At 40.1% G+C, this 16,725-nt stretch overlaps 1 protein-coding gene and 1 non-coding gene across 2 annotated transcripts; both read right to left on the bottom strand.

The window, feature by feature from the left end:
• Positions 1 to 4,148: 4,148 nt before the first annotated feature.
• Positions 4,149 to 10,596, bottom strand: SLC25A3 (solute carrier family 25 member 3). The gene is made up of 8 exons (XM_036086048.2): positions 10,457 to 10,596; positions 10,066 to 10,226; positions 8,385 to 8,506; positions 6,525 to 6,704; positions 5,976 to 6,157; positions 5,160 to 5,332; positions 4,582 to 4,692; positions 4,149 to 4,490 (listed from the first exon to the last, which is right to left on the bottom strand). Exons 2-8 carry the CDS (start codon positions 10,220 to 10,222, stop codon positions 4,330 to 4,332), a joined length of 1,086 nt encoding a protein of 361 aa, XP_035941941.1. The 5' UTR covers positions 10,223 to 10,226; positions 10,457 to 10,596; the 3' UTR covers positions 4,149 to 4,329.
• Positions 5,405 to 5,652, bottom strand: LOC118531830 (small nucleolar RNA SNORA53). The gene has a single exon (XR_004915415.1). It is a non-coding gene; the product is annotated as a small nucleolar RNA SNORA53 (small nucleolar RNA).
• Positions 10,597 to 16,725: the final 6,129 nt, after the last annotated feature.

The raw sequence follows: 16,725 nt of genomic DNA, 5'->3' as shown, positions 1-16,725 counted from the left end.
AGGCATCATAAATTGCAGGGGGCTTGCCAAGCCTCAGATGGAGACTGCCCTAAAGCAACACAGCTCATGTGTGGTGATGATGTGACCAGAGCAGCCTAAGCAGGGAAGGAAGTTCTAACATTTATTTATTTATTTATTTATTTTAAGATTTTATTTATTTATTTGACAGAGAGAGACACAGCGAGAGAGGGAACACAAGCAGGGGGAGTGGGAGAGGGAGAAGCAGGCTTTCCGCTGAGCAGAGAGCCCGACGTGGGGCTCAATCCCAGGACTCTGGGATCATGACCTGAGCCGAAGGCAGACGCTTAACGACTGAGCCACCCAGGTACCCCGGAAGTTCTAACATTTAAAACAGCATTATATAATTCTACGTATATGAAATTCTAGAAAATGCAAACTACAAAGGCAGAAAATAGATCAGTGGTTGCCTAGGGATGGCAAGAGGAACAGATTATGAAGAGGCACAAAGAAATCTCGAGGGGTGAAGGGTATTTATTATCTTATGATGGTGGTTTCACATGTATCAAAATTCTCTGAATGTGTATAATTTATTCCACATCAAATAGTCCTCAATAAAGTTGTAAAATAAAGTACAATGATCCTAAAAAAAACCACACAGCATTAGTCCCAGTTTCCTATGCCTAGCATGAAGGGTATCCAGATGCATAGAACGAGTCAGAGTATGTAGCTAACTTCCATGACAAAAAGCCCAAGGCTCCGGGATGAGCCATTCCAGAACACTTTGAAGTGACTAGCTCTATTTGATTCATGTCTGATTTAATATAGTAGAAACAACATGAGATTTTGAAATCAGAGATATCGGATCCAATCCTGGCTCTGTCACCACAGATTTCTGTGGCCTCAGAAAATTTAGTGCATGTGAACTTTAATTTCTTCATCTGTAAGTAAGGACAATAATATCTGCCTTACAAGAAGGACTGCTGTGAATATTACCATTAACATATCCAAAGTGTCTTTGCACATAAAGGACAAAGCCATTAACTAATATAACAAAAGTTACATAGTATGGGACTGTTTTTGTAAATAGCTCTATACCCCACAGGGGAAGTATCACCATAGCACATCCTAATACGGTATCTGATGTTCATAATGATATCAAATTAAATGTAAATTATGTTCCATGTAATCTTTTTAATAAGACAGTATTTTAGACATGAAAAGTATTTAAAAAGAAATTTTTCAGCACTTCAAAATATAAATTCAGCTATCTGAAAATTCATTTATGAGTAATGTTTCTATCCTATCAGTGCCAAATAAATGAAGCACTTATCTTATTTGGTGCTAGTTCTATTATTATTGAAATAATGACTCACCAATCTGTAATTTGGGAGCCAGACTGAGCAGGAGTTTCTTGAAGGAGGCTTGAAATCAATCTGGAATGTCACTAGGCTTACAGTCATGTTCTTGTCTTCAGGTCAGATAGCTTTTGTGGCAAATACAGGAGAATGGAAAGCTTTGTTCTGTTTCCTAACAGAAGATATAACCACTTCAATAATAGGCATGGTTTCTTTTTTTTTTTTAATTTTTTAAAGATTTTATTTATTTGAGAGAGAGAGAGAGAGAGCGCACATGAGAGGGGGGAGGGTCAGAGGGAGAAGCAGACTCCCCGCTGAGCAGGAATAGGCATGGTTTCTTATGGGTAAGTCATCTTAAGCTTTCTGTGGAATTTCCCTGCTTTAATATCATTTAAAGACTAACCACTGGGGGTGCCTGGGTGGCTCAGTCAGTTAAGCATCTGCCTTTGGCTCAGATCATGATCCCAGGGTCCTGGGATGGAGCCCCACAACGGGCTCTCTGCTCAGCAGGGAGCCTGCTTCTCCCTCTCCCACTCCCCCTGCTTGTGCTTTCTCTCACAAATAAATACAATCTTTTAAAAAATAAAGTCTAACCACTGTACAGTCAATAGAATCAGTGTTTATCCACAAGTAATAACATTGGGCACATCAAGTGTTCAGATGTTAATGATTTCTTAGAAGTAGTTTTAATCTTGATTCATATAGCCCTCTGTGTGGAGATCATGGCTCGAAATAATGGAAACTGCTCCTTGAATGAATTATCCTTCATCTTCCTATCTTGCATATGCTGCATTCCACAAAGCAAGCTAGCTGACTTGCACATTGAATCACAGTATTAGGTGGGAATTATACCTTGTGTAGGAGACATACCCCCTAGACTTTCATTCAGTATAGCTAACCTTTAAGTGACTGTTGCATGCATGGCACACATGCAAACTTTAGTTTTTTTCTAGGAAACTCATATTTTAATAACCAAAAGATTCATAAACCGTATCAATGCTGAGGTTAACATCACACACACTCCCATGAACACTTCTGAGAATGTGAAGTCGGGGCTGCCTTGTAAGATAAAGGATTCAATAGGTAATATCTGAGGTTAAGAATTGCTAGGAGTAGCTGACTTATTAAGGTAGCACATCATTCTTTGATAGATCAGGAGCAGCACAGCATTCAACTATGACCCACAGTTTCCTTGAAGTTTTAGATCAGTTTGTTTCTTAACCACGTGGTATCTGAGATTAACAATTATTTTGTGATTTATCTCATAAATGATAAAAATTGTATAAACAATGTGATTATAGTTGACCCTTGAACAACATATTTGAACTGAGCAGGTCCACTTATACACAAACTGTCTTCGAGACAGTGTAGTACTGTAAATGTATTTTCTCTTCCTTATGTTTTTAATAATTTTCTCTAGTTTATTGTGAGAATACAGCATATAATACATATAACATACAAAATATGTGTTAATCGACTGTTATCAGTAAGACATCCTGTCAATAGTAGGGTACTAGTTTTCAGGGAGTCAAAGTTGTACATTTATATTTGGTTGTGTGGGGGAGGGGAGGAATCGGCACCCCTAACTGCCACCCCCCACCCCAAGTTGTTCAACAGTCAACTGTATCTAATTTCTTATGCTAAAGAAACAGCGTGTAGCTCCTAATTTAGCAGCAAGACTATGTACCAAGTTTCATGAACATTGTGGACATTTTTCTATCATCTATCCCAAAAACGTTAAACTCATTTTAAAACATTGTCAAAACTTTTCAAGCTTTCATACAGCTGTTAGTTCTTCTGTTCAATTTTGTTGTGTATGTCATAAGGTATTTATAATTTAGTAAAACTCAGGCTTTCTCAGAGTTTTAATTGTTCTTAAAGACAATTTGAATCATATTTGACTCTCCTGGAAACTACTATTGCACTTCTATCACGTCTTACTGTTACAACATAATTCAATTAAACTACTAATCACATATACTCATTCCACTGGGTTCTGCTTTATGGAATTGACATTTTCTTAAACCAAATGTGAAAAAAGTGTTATTAAAACGACATTAGAATCTTTTAGTATGAATAAATTTTAAAATGTAAAATTTTAAAATTTTAAGTGGGCATTTTCCTTGAATTTCTAGTCTGAAATGGTTCTTTTAAAAACTATCATTCTAGGGGCACCTGGCTGGCTCAGTCAGTAGAGTATGTGACTCTTGATCTTGGGGTTAAATTCGTGTGCCCCATTGGTTGTAGATTACTTAAAAAAAATAAAATCTTTAAATAAATAAAATAACTATCATTAGAATGTTAGAACTACCATTCTAACAATCAGCCTAATTTAGATTACTTTTTTCAATTTAATTTTTGAAGTTTAAGTAATCTCTACACCCAACATAGGGCTCCAACAGATAACTCTGAGATCAAGAGTTGCACATTCCTCCAACTGAGCCAGCCAGACACCCCTAGATCTTCTTTTACAAATGAGGATTAGCAAACTCATTAGGATTTTTAAAAGTATAGTACATGTTGCAAAAATTTGATTATATGCTGAAATTTATTTGTCAAAATATAACCACAAATACTTACCCATATTTCAATTTAACTACAGCTAAATCAAGTTTTTGAAAATTCAGGTGTATTTCCTTTATTTTTAGGAGCATAGGAACTCTTGTGTGACAAAACTTGAAACATGACAATTTATCAGTGGGGATCAGAGTACTGAACCAACAATGATTAGTTTGCTTTTTTCCTTGAGGTTTTAACTTACACTTAATTCCTTCCATTTTAGGGTTACATCTTTAAAAACTGCTTTTAAAAATCACCACCGAATCACAGACAAATCATGAATAATTAGGTTTATTTCAACAGTGGGTTTGAAACCCTCGCCTTAGGCAAGAGACTACAGTAATTATACCAGGAATAGACAATTTCCTACACTGTCAAATATATAAAAGTTCCTCTTGCACTTTCCTCAATACTGATCAACAAGCAGATTCAGTCCACATTTGCTTTGATCATTCTACTGAGTTAACCCAAGTTTCTTCTTCAGAGACTCTGGCATTTCAGGTGGAGGAGGGCGAGGGAGCCTGAAGTAGACCTTCACAGAGTCATAGATGAACCACTGTAGTGCAGTCAGAGTGCCAATCATGATGATACGGGCAAAGAGTCCTTTCCATACACCTGGTTGAAATATGAAACATGAATGAAAAATGAAATAATACCCAAGTGTTACTCTTTGTTTGTTTGGGTGGGGGGGGGCGGAGAATCCTACCTTTAAATCCAAGTCTCTGAAGAACTTGAGAAGCACTGCTACCTTTCTCCTTATTCAACACAGATACCACGGAATCAGCAGGGTGAGAGACAATTGCACAGAAGACACCAGCTGAAAAAAGTCAAGATAAATAATCCAACATGGGATTAATTAAAAAAAAATTCACATCACAACCAACAATCTTTACCTAATTTTTAGTTCTTAAAAAATCAGATTTAGAGACTAACAAAGTTATACAGCACTCTACCCTATGTAAAACAGAACAATCCTTCAAGTTTTTATATTCACATTTTAATCAACTTTCCTTTGTGTAAAAATGTATTCTTGAAAAACTAGACCAAAAAAATGGCACAGCAGTGAAATCAATATATTCCCCAAACTTAATCAAGACATGCACACCTGAAAATAATTCTTTCAGAAACTCATCAATAAGTATTTATGAATCCTAAAAAGGTACAGAAAATGCTACGGGAAGATAAAGCTTCTTTGGAATATTTTTTTTTCCTCACAAAAAGAGGCCAATAATGGAAATAATCACTGGTCCTTAATTTCATAAACATGTTGTAAGTAACTCATACCTATGTAACCTGCCACAAATGTTACAACCAGCTGCTCTGCCTTTGAACATTCACTTCGGGGCTTAGGAACCACAAACTTGTACAATGCTTCAACAGTACGTTCAAAGCAGGCAAATTTCATCATGGTGTAGGGTATCTGTCTCATCCAGAGAGGAGCAACTCCCTTGTAGAATCTAGGGAAACCAGGAGACTTATTTTACTCAGTTGTATTTATTCCTTTAGCAGAGATTTTCATCAGTAACAGAAGTGTCCGCACACCAGTCGAGTCCTGATAGCAAAATATGGCAGCACAATTGCATGTCATTTCTATCAGAACCTAAGACTAACATGCAGGTGTATTTATCTCACATGCCAATGACTCAAGCACCTTTGACTATACAACCAAAAAAGTTGCTGGATGTTTCTCTAGCTGGAACTACAAGAAACAAGAAGTTTACAAGTAGAACTCAGTTCAAGATTGGCATCCACAAAGGTGGATCTAAGGAAGCATGTTGTAGCCAGACTATATGCAAATTCTTAGCTGTGAACACAGATGACAAGAATTCTAACAAGCCCTTCCCAAAAGTTAACAATTAATGTCAAATATCAAGGCATATGCAGATTGATAAACGTTCTTACTTTAGAAAAACATCTTTAATTCAGGGCTTAAGCCATGCATCAACTTATCCCTGGCCCTGGAGTTTATGTTCTATGTAAAAGGTAAATAGACATTAACATAAGAGCTTAAAAAAAAAGTCTGGTAGGTTTAATGCTAACAAATGGAGTTCATTTAATTGAGTATTTTTATACTGTAACTCTAGACAAATGTTCACTTACGCTTTTAAGCCTTCTTCCTTATACATTTTGGGAGCTGCATCCCTCAAAGTGTTGGCATAACCTGGTTGGGTTTGAATTCGAACCTTAGCAGCTTCCATAGGAGCCAGGGCAATGTCAGCAAAGAATTCAGCACTGGCAGAAGCAGCCAAATATAGTGATGTGCGCCAGAGATAGGTGTTCTCCTAATTGAAAAACGTAAGAAGGAACATGTACCGCTATGGCATTGGCTGTTTTCAATTTCAATTAAGGAACAGTTCTAGGAAACAGTTACATTTCAGACAACCTAACAGTGTTTCTTTATATGGTCCACAAGTAACACACGAGACCGAATGTATATTCTCTCCCATAAGCTTATCAACCACAGTACAATGTGAATTATTTTTCTGAACATCTAGGTGCCAAGTATAGTTAGCCCTTGAACTACACAGAGGAATCCCAGATCCCTTCTCTTTAAAAAACTCAAAATCCAACTTACTTGGAAAGCAGGACAGTATAGTAATACAGACCAAAAAAAGATCCTTTTTGGTCTTAAAAGTTAAAATTACATACCTCCCCCAGCACGTTGCTATACAAGACTTTGAAAACTTCATAAAAGCCAAACTTGCAGAGCCCTTGCATAGAGTAGCCAATGAAAGTCGGAGCCCATCCTTTAGCCAAACCACGAACACCATCCTCTTTAAGTGTAACTGAGAATCCATTAAATATGCCCTTGTACTTCTGGGGGTCCACCTTTATTTAAAACAAGAAGAAAAAAATTAATTAAATGTACCAAAGAGCTACCACTTCTCATAAATATTTAATTTCACTGTTATTAGTTTTTCCTTTGGTTCTAAAATAAACTTCAGTCTAACTATACAAAAGGTGGGTAAACACAAATTCACTGCATATCAACTTAGTATCTATAATCAACTTCATGAATTTAACTTTATACATTAAGGTCTTTCTTTCAGTCAGACTTAAGTCTTGGAGGATTAGTTAAGACGGCAGAATCCCTAGAAAAATACATGATAAAACTGACTCAAAAGTTTTCACCATCCAACTCTACCACTTTTAAAAAACTAGTTTTCGGGGCGCCTGGGTGGCTCAGTCGTTGGGCGTCTGCCTTGGGCTCAGGTCATGATCCCAGGGTCCTGGGATCGAGCTCCGCATCGGGCTCCCTGCTCGGCCAGGAGCCTGCTTCTCCCTCTTCCACTCCCCCCGCTTGTGTTCCCTCTCTAGCTGTCTCTCTGTGTCAAATAAATATATCTTTAAAAAAAAAAACAAACTAGTTTTCAAGCTACTGCCTAAGTAAGAGGTAAGCCTATATCCCTGATACACACTAGTCCATTAAGAAGTTTATGTTATAGAGTTTTATGAACTTAAGGCAAATTAAATACAAGTTAAAAAGGTAAATCAACATAATGAGAATCTATCTTTTGACTTAAATTCACTTCAAGAGACATGCATACGTTTCAGTGAAGGTATATTCACATCCATTCTATTAACTAATGGGAAAAGAAAAAAAATCTTAATTTCACTCTATCTGCCAGTACTACGAGGGCTGGTATACGTCACCTTCCTCTCCCTGCTAACACTTCACCTTCCTTTATTTCACCTTCCTCTCTCTTTTAGGTAAGTAGACTTCTAATCCTGTTTGGGACAAATAAATTTTTGACGTTTGATTATTTTTGTTTCAATAATCCTAATTAAGATATTCTAATCATAAAAAACTGTTATGTAAATAAATATACAAAAAGCTATGCCCACAAAATTTTAATACTAAAATAATGAAGAGTATTTTTTCTAATCTACATAATGTTCTGCGCTGATCTTATTCAGTAAATAAGAGAAATGAAGTTACTTCAAAAATACACTAAGGAAGGGCCACCTGGGTGGCTCAGTCGGTTAAGCGTCTGCCTTCAGCTCAGGTCATCAACTCCAGGTCCTGGGATGGACCCCCAGGTCAGGCTCTGTACTCAGCAAGGAGTCAGCTTGTCCCTCCCCCTGATCACTCTCACTCTCTCTCTCAAATAAATAAAATCTTAAAAAAAAAAAACAAAAACACTAAGGAGGATTATCTACTCTAATATGTAACTGCTTGTAAAATGATTATTTGGGAGCATAAAGAACAGTAGGCCTTGAAGAGGAATGCTAGTCAGAACTGAGCACAGCACCAAAATAGCATTTATAGCCAGGGTTTGAGATCCAAAAATCTGCCTATAATCTTATTTTTAAAAGAGGCATTTCTTCAATTTAAAACACTAATTAAAATAAAGATCATGAGTTAAGAAAACTTGGGTTTGGTTTCCTACAAAAGTTTCTAGCAGTTGTGATATCTTCAAATTTTCTCGTTTGTGAAGTCCTTTTAAAATTATTTGGAATTAAGTCACACATGAAAGATACATTCACTGTTGCCATCTCAATACAAACCTGCATACGGCATTTCACTAAATCCAGAGGAACCACAGCAGTGTGTGTCAGACCACAACTTAAGACCCCACCAAAGCCACACAGTGCATAAAACTTCATGGAGCCATATTCGCAACTGTACTCTGTAGTAAGACAAGACACACCATGCATTTTAATATAAAACTCATGTTACTGGTTATCAACTTACCTCTCGGATAATTAGGTTTCCACACAGCTTGTTAGTAGAGGTCTATGTTGTACAACTTAAAAGCCATGCTTCAACAATATGCTTTTAATCCAACATGCAAAACAAACCTGCATTCTGCATTTAACCAGATCTAGAGGAACCAATGCTGTATGTGTTGTGCCACAGCTAATAATTCCTCCAAGTCCACAGAGGATAAAGAATCTGCCAGATCCATAGTCACAGCTATACTGCTCTGTTTGATTGAAAAAAAAAATCAAGTAAGTATTTCTTCAGAGATGACTAAGGCCATGGGAATGAAAGAGAACTAGGATTCCCTGTGAAATAGTGCTATCACAACTAAACAGCCTTGGCCACTGGTTACAATTAAGCTGAAAGATGATTTTCCACCTAGTGTTAAGTAACAAGACATTTACTGCCAAAATCAAAGAATCATTTAGATTATGAAGGTTCTGTGAGACACTAGTTCTTATTTTGCCACACTAAAAATAAAAAGTCTTTGACAACATTAATAGCTACTCGAATAAAAATCAAACTTCAAATTATCTACTGCTGATAAAAACACACTTGAGAATACAAACCAAACTCAGGAAGAGCACTAGACTTAAGTAAAAACTTTCAAACTTCTAAGTGTGTCACTAACCAATACTATCCCCACTTATGGATTCATGTTAAGCATAAAATTAGATAAACAAAGTCCTAAAGTAAAATACATTTACTACACAACAGTGTAATGATTTTTTTTACCCACACCGAAGACATAAAAGAAACACATAAATGATTCAAAAACTTTAGATTTTACAGGCACACAGTGTAGATTACATTTACAGAATTCTACAATTTGGTTTTCAGGTTTCTCTGCCCATACACTCCACTGGGATTTAAAACGTAACAATTAAGTTCAAGTTGAGTCTAACCGAAAAGATTCCTGAGAGAGAAGACTAAAGGGATCCCTACCAATTATTTATCTCCTTTTTATAGCTTATCTGGGGCTTCTGTCCCCTCCTTTACCAATTACATTAGAACAAGAAACCCAATTATCTCATATACCTCGTGTCAACAAATATTACACTTCGGGAATGCTTGAGGAGGAGGAGTATTTTTAAGAAAATTAATGCCAGATCAAGTAACAGATAATACAGATAGAACTGCAGGTGGCCAGTGGCTAGGAAGGAGACTTTACCCAACACTCAGTCTGCTGACCAAGAGGGCTCACGGCGGAGAAGATAAGGAGCTAGTCACGGCCTCCATACTCTCCCGAGGACGTGGAGGTCACAGAGGGAACTGTGCCTGGGCCCTTCCACGCCCTTGAGGGAGGGCCAAGGATCCGACACACCGCCTAGGGCGAAAAGGGCTGACATCCTAGGGCAAGCAACTAGGCGCCGTCCTGTGGTGCAGGAGGCCAGGAGCGTACTTCTTCTCTGTCCTCCAGGCCACTAAGACCGAGTGGACCACCAGGGCACAAAACGACCGTATCGGGGCAGGGTCTAAGCTCACCTTCCACAGCGGCTGCTGCCAGATTGCGGGAACAGCGGGGCGGGCCCAGGGGCCCCGCGGGGCTGCTGCGGGGGCCCGTGAGGCCATCGTGTACCAGCTGCAGGTGGGGCGCGTTGAATGGATTCGCCCGCGCCAGATGCGCCACGGACGAGAACATCTTCCTAAGGGAAGAGGGAGCAGCGGTCAGAGGAAAGGCAAAGGGGCCCCTCAGGCCACCAAAGTCACCGGCACCCTAGGACCCCGACACGGGCCTTCCTTCTTCCAGACTCCGCGCCCTTGAAGAGGTCATGGCGGCCTCCCCCAAGGAGATCGACAAGGCCTACAGCCTAAGCAACTCCTCAGAGGGGCTCCGTTCCCCGCACCCACCGGGAGCAAGGCCCGGCACACTCACTTCCTAAGATGGCGAACACACAACCGCTCCCTCGAAAAGGCTGCGGCTCACAGAGGCCGAACGTCCTCCCGACCCTTAGATCTGTGCCCTTCGCGCGTCGTCGGCGTGACGCACATTACGTGTCACAGCAGCAGGCGGCACCCATTGGCGGAGAAGAGCGCCGGGGCCGTAGCGTCATCGCGTTCTCCTAGCAACCCTATCCCCGCCCCCGCCCGCCCCAGCCCTTCCGGCCCCGGCCTCTGCGCAGGAGGATTCGTTCTGTGCATGCGCGCATTCCAAGGCCGGGGTTTTGAGTGGTGTGGGGTTGTGCTCGTGACCTCCTCTTTTTGTCCCTTCACATTCAAGCGTCTTTCCTTGACGCGGGGGCTTCAGTTTTTTTTACGTTTAATTGAGTCCCAGTTGATAGTAGCCACTTAAACAAAAAGAGAAAAAAAAAACCCAAATGTGTGATGATACTCTCTTTCGGTGTTGCAGTTAGAATGTTACCGCAGTATTTTGTGTTACAACGCCTGCCATTAAGGTACTTTTTTTTTTAAATTAAGTTCCATGCATTGACATTACACATAGACATGTCTGCCTTTTCCGTTAGACTGCAGGAGAGTATTTTAAAAGAAAATGTGCAGCAAGAACTCTTTGGGGGTTCATCACAATAGTTTATACGACATATTAAAACATTCAGTAAATGCATTTTAAGACTACCTGGGGGTACATGGTTGAACTAGAGTGAAAGTGAGTGGCAGCAGATTGTGTGTGTGTTCAGTACATTTAGAAAAATCTTCATTAGATTCAGTTCAACACAAAAGGGCCTCGTTTAATGGGGGAGAGTTTAGTAGGGGTCAAACCCCTATTACAATTCTGGCTCTGATATAGTCCTGGCTCTTGACAAAGTAACCTTGGGAATTCACTTGATCTCTATGAACCTGTTTCTTAAATGTTAAGATGGAAGCAAGGGGTGGCCCCACGGGCTTGTACAGTTATATAGGGCCTGTGCTAGATTCAATGCTATGTTGTCACCATTTTGGAATTCTTAATAATTTATGAACAAGAGGCCTTGCATTTTTCATTTTGCACTGAAATTACAAATTGCATAGCTGGTCCTGGATGGGAGTAACATCTATCTTGCAAAGTGTATGAGAACTCAATGAGACAATGTCTAAATGTGGGGATTTTAGTCAAGCAGAATTGGGGAGAGGGTCAGTGGTCAGTAAGTTACTAAGAGGTTAGGGTAATTCTTGCTAACTTGACCTAAAAGAATTCTTGCTGAAGACAGTCCAAGGTAATCAGATATTACTTGGGGAATGAGGAATTTGATAAGGTATTGAGGGTAATCAGATATCAAGGCTGTGTAGGGTGCCTGGCTGGCTCAGTTGAAGGAGCATGTGACACTTGATTTCAGGGTTGTGAGTTCAATCCCCATGTTGGGTATAGAGATTACTAAAAGAATAAGTAAATAAAATAGATATCAAGGGGCGCATGGTGGCTCAGTCGGTTAAGTGTCTGCCTTCGGCTCAGGTCATGATCCCAGGGTTCTGGGATGAGCCCTGCATTGGGCTCCCCGCTCAGTGGGGAGTCTGCTTCTCCCTCTCCCTCTGCCCCTCCCCCCCTGCTCGTGCACGCACTCTATCTCAAATTAAAAAAAAATAGATATCAAGGTGAGGAGGTTTTTTGTTAAGCTAAGTTGATAGAATTTTTTTTTCCATTTTATTATTATTTTTTTTCATCATGATAAGTGTACAAGGCAACTAACTATCCCAGGAGAGGCCAATACAGATTTTACAGGTAAGGAGAGACTAAGTTCCTCAGGCAAGGGAGGAAAGGCAAAAGATGCTCAGCAGAATTTAGAAGTTCATGATTCCAGTCTCATCAATCTGCCCATAGGTTCCCATTCCCATGCCAATATTCAGGATCTCACTGCTGCTCAAAAACAAAAACAAAAACAAAAATTAATTTTAACATGAGATCTTCAAGTTGGAAATTCAACTGCATTGTAAATCAGGATTAGATTTTGGATTTGATTTTTAGAAAGTACAGCCTTGCAGATATAGGAAGACAGTCACATAAGATTTCTTTTTCACATAAGATTTCTGATCCTTTATCTTGAACGGAACGTTCAAAGCCCTAAGCTCATCATTTCCTTTCCCCCAGTTATCCAACATAATTAGGATAAACCAACCAACTCCATTATACTCCTTATTTTTGTTTAAATATTTTATGGAAGTATCCACGTGGTTACCCAAAGCCTTGCCTTCTTTAGGCACTTGATTACAGGTGTCCATAGGTGATGATTTAAGAAACTGTTTTTTGCTAATGCATGCCATGGACGACCAGTGTCACCTTTGTCATTGACAACTGGTTGTGAGTGCCTTTAAATCCAATCAGATCAGATAACCCGGAACAAATTCATAGATCCCATTCTTAAGTTTTAGTTCTGGAATTACTTCCAGTACCATTGTCTGGATCAGAATTTGACCAGAGAAGCATAAGCACTGTGAGTCATATAAATAAGAGGTTTATTTTAGGGACTAGGTCTTAAACAACTGTGGGAGCTGGAGAAGAGGTTGCCTGTGTGTCTGGGGTTGGACCTGAAATTTCTGTAAATCGATAGAGCTTAGAGTCAGTCAGGAAAGCTGGACATGAAGTGAGGATGAGCAGGGACAAAGCAGAATCCACAAAGAACTGCTGGATCCCATGAGGATAAACTAGACTGTGCAAACTGTGCATCTGTCTCTGACACCTACAATCTCAATAATGCAGTTGCCCGCAGGAGCCATGCTGCAAGTGCTCGTAGGAGCCAAGGCGCTGCACATGCATCTGGCCCAGGACTCAGAGAAACTGAAGAAGGTCCTAGAGTTGCTGAGAGAGCTCCACATGTGGCCACTGCCCCACTCCCAGGTAAGCCAACAGATCAGCATCCATGTGCATGAGCTGCCCCAGTGCTTCACATCTCACACTGACCTTCAGAGCATAAGGGTTTCACTTCTGCCTTTGAAATCTTGCACAAATTTCCCCTGTGGCCAGTCTTAACACAGAAGCATATCTGAGACATAAAGAGAATTTGAGATGCTAGACAGAGATAGGACATTCAAGTGGAACTTTCCTACAGGCCCTTGTAAACCTAGAGCCAGAGGTCAAGGTAGCACTGATTTGAGGATCATGCCTGTCATGGGGGAATCACAGAACACCCTTAAATAATTCCTACTACTCCCATCTAATAGAGGGATATAACAAATTATGCAAGTAAACTAAAACTCCTTTTCATATCTTCCTTGAGAAAAAAAGGGTAGCACCCTCTAGCACCTTAGTTATTGTCTTTTTTGATTAGAAATCATGTTTGTTTGTTTTCATGTCTCTGTAAAGAGATTAGGCAGAAATTTGTCTTTTCCATCTGAAATAAAATAAAATGGACTTCACCATGGGGCTGTAATTTCTATTCTGAAAAAAGTTTTAAAAGGTCAAACCATCCCCATCCTTCTTGGAAGGGTATCTTAGGTGGAGCCTAGAGTACCTTGACTGTAAGACTAGGGGTGATCCCTTTACTGAGGTGGACCCCAAAAGCACAAAGTGCACCCTAAGTGCACCCCAAGAGCTCTGGGACCCAGGTTCAAACTCTTGAAGTCACACATCTTTGTGCAGGGGGATGAAAACTGTCTAAGTTAGATCTGCATATTTAGGGATATTGTATTTTATAGGAAATAAAGGCAGGTGAGTACTTTTACCCAGTCTATCTCTTGATATTTTGAAATTTCCTTCTTTCTGCAATTAAAAGCATAAAATATGGTTTGGCTCAGAGGAGAGGCATACCTAGATATGGCAGACCCTAAAATAGTTCACATAGAAGGTGCACACATAGATGGCGACTTTAGTCACTCCTTGGCTATTATCCACCACTCGGACACTTTTAAGTGAGTCCCAGTCATCACAAATTAGAAGTTCCCAAATATGGTTTCTCATCAAAGCACTTGGGGAGCTTTTTAGACACAGATGTTCTCAGGCCTCAAAAGATTCTGCTTACTAAGTTTGATGAGGAGTCCTGGAATCTGCCATTTTTTAAAGATCCCTGGGTGATTCCTATAAACAGGTTTAGGAATCAATGATCTAAGGAATTCAAAGCATGAGCCCGTAGAATGAGTCTGACACAAGTTTTCCTATCTGTAAAATGAGACAACATCCTGAATTGCCTGGTTTGCCATGGATGTGAAGTGCTCACTTACTAGAACGGAATCCCAGCTGATCTGGTTTGCTTCCAGCTGACTGTTCACATTGTTATTGCACCTGCAAGAGCAAGGTGCAAGCCTGTGGTGTGTGCCATCAGGACGCCATATAAAATGGGGCAACTGCTTAACTATAAAGGGGGACCGGAGGGGCGCCTGGGTGGCTCAGATGATTAAGCGTCTGCCTTCGGCTCAGGTCGTGATCCTGGGGTCTTGGGATCGAGACCTGGGGTCCTGGGATCGAGACCCGGGGTCCTGCGATCGAGCCCCGCATCAGGCTCCCTGTTTGGTGGGGAGCCTGCCTCTCTCTCTCCCTTTACCCCTCTCCCTGCTTGTGCTCTGTAAAATAAATAAATAAAATCTTTAAAAAAAGGGGGTGGGGACGGGCATATCAGCTGCTCAAAGATGGACATACCCACAGACTTGGTAACAATATAGGAAGTTTTAGGGAGAAATATATACACCCAAAAAACAGCAAATATGAGAAGTAATGAATATAAAATGAAGGGATTAGGCTTTACTAAAAGGAGTAGAAATAGTTCCATTCAGCCTTAGAGACGTAGGACAGAGTGTACCCAAGTTTCTGTTTATGCCCTGGGTCATTATGAACTGAAATGTATTGTAATTTGTTGTAATTCAAACCTCATGTCACTTATGATATTTTTGCTGTAGGTAACTAAGGAGCCTATTCACAAATGAATACAGTGCAATTGCAGCCAATCCTAAATGAAATTAAAATTTGCATACGTAATGAAATTTCAGGGGAAATTCTTGAATTCTGCTATTATATCTCTAAACTTGGAAGGTAGTCATTTGGGAAGGATTAGCTTTAGGGAATCAGATGCATTCTTTAGAGAGCAGTAACTTCAAATGTTGGTAGGATTGCTATACAATTACAATTAACCTACTAACACTAGCAATTCTTCAAATCTTCTATAATTTGTGCTGTTTTAAGACAGATGGAAAAGAAATATTTTTCTTTTGATTTTAAGAATGCCAATTTGAAAAGTATTTAGGGGTGCCTGTGTGGCTCAGTCGGTTAAGTGGCTGCCTTCAGCTCCGGTCATGATCCCAGGGTCCTGGGATAGAGCCCCACATCGGGCTCCCTGCTCAGCGGGGAGCCTGCTTCTCCCTCTCCCTCTGCCTGCCACTCCCCCTGCTTGTGCGCGCGCTCTCTCTCCCTCTCTGTCAAATAAATAAATAAATAAATAAAATCTTTAAAAAAAAATTCTTCTAAAAAAAAGAAAAAGAAAAATATTTAAAGCATCTATCATTTAAATTACAGAGTAGGAAAAAAGAAAAATAGAGCTTTGTCAACTATCTAATTTTCTTGCCCAGGGAAATTTATAGGTCGGAATAACTGTTCCTGGGCATTTGAATGATCAGACTAGATGTCTGAATTAAATAATCAGTATTATTAAAAATAAATAAATAGGGGTACCTGGGTGGTTCAGTTGGTTAAGCGGCCAACTCTTGATTTCAGCTCAGGTCATGATCTCAGGTTTGCAAGATCCAGCCCTGCATGGGGCTCCGAGCTCAGGGCGGAATCTGCTTGTCCCTCTCTCTGCGCCCCCCTCCCTGCCCTTCCCCCGCTCCCACATGCACTTGCTCTCTCTCTCTCAAATAAATAAATAAAAGTCTTAAAAACAAATAATCAATATTATTTACTTCATTATTTAAGTGGTATGGCTGAAGCTTAGGACCAATTTTTTATTTTTTTAAAAAAATATGATAAAACACCTGAAGTCTGTGTAAATGGAAATGTAATTACTCTTAAAAATTTTTTTTAGGGAAGCTTGGGTGGCTCAGTTGGTTGAGCGTCTGCCTTCAGCTCAGGTCATGATCCCAGGGTCCTGGGATCGAGCCCCACATGGGGCTCCCTGGGTGGCTCAGTCGGTTAAGCGTCTGCCTTCAGCTCAAGTCATGATCCCAGGGTCCTGGGATCGAGCCCCGCATCGGGCTCCCTGCTCCGCACGAAGCCTGCTTCTCCTTCTCCCACTCCCCCTGCTTGTGTTCCCTCTCTCACTGTGTCTCTCTCTGTCAAATAAATAAATAAAA

The sequence above is a fragment of the Halichoerus grypus genome, chromosome 6 (genome assembly GCF_964656455.1).
Source record: "Halichoerus grypus chromosome 6, mHalGry1.hap1.1, whole genome shotgun sequence".
NCBI lineage: Eukaryota > Metazoa > Chordata > Mammalia > Carnivora > Phocidae > Halichoerus > Halichoerus grypus.
This window is presented reverse-complemented; position numbering and strand designations above follow the sequence as displayed.

What these genes read in the sequence shown, in the direction of transcription:
- SLC25A3 (XM_036086048.2), bottom strand. Translation starts at nt 10,222, where the DNA reads ATGTTCTCGTCCGTGGCGCATCTGGCGCGGGCGAATCCATTCAACGCG. An exon ending in GGCAGCAGCCGCTGTGGAAG is followed by an intron (nt 8,507 to 10,065) that starts GTGAGCTTAGAC and finishes GTCTTACTACAG; the next exon opens with AGTACAGTTGCGAATATGGC. An exon ending in AAGGAAGAAGGCTTAAAAGC is followed by an intron (nt 5,333 to 5,975) that starts GTAAGTGAACAT and finishes TGGTTTCCCTAG; the next exon opens with ATTCTACAAGGGAGTTGCTC.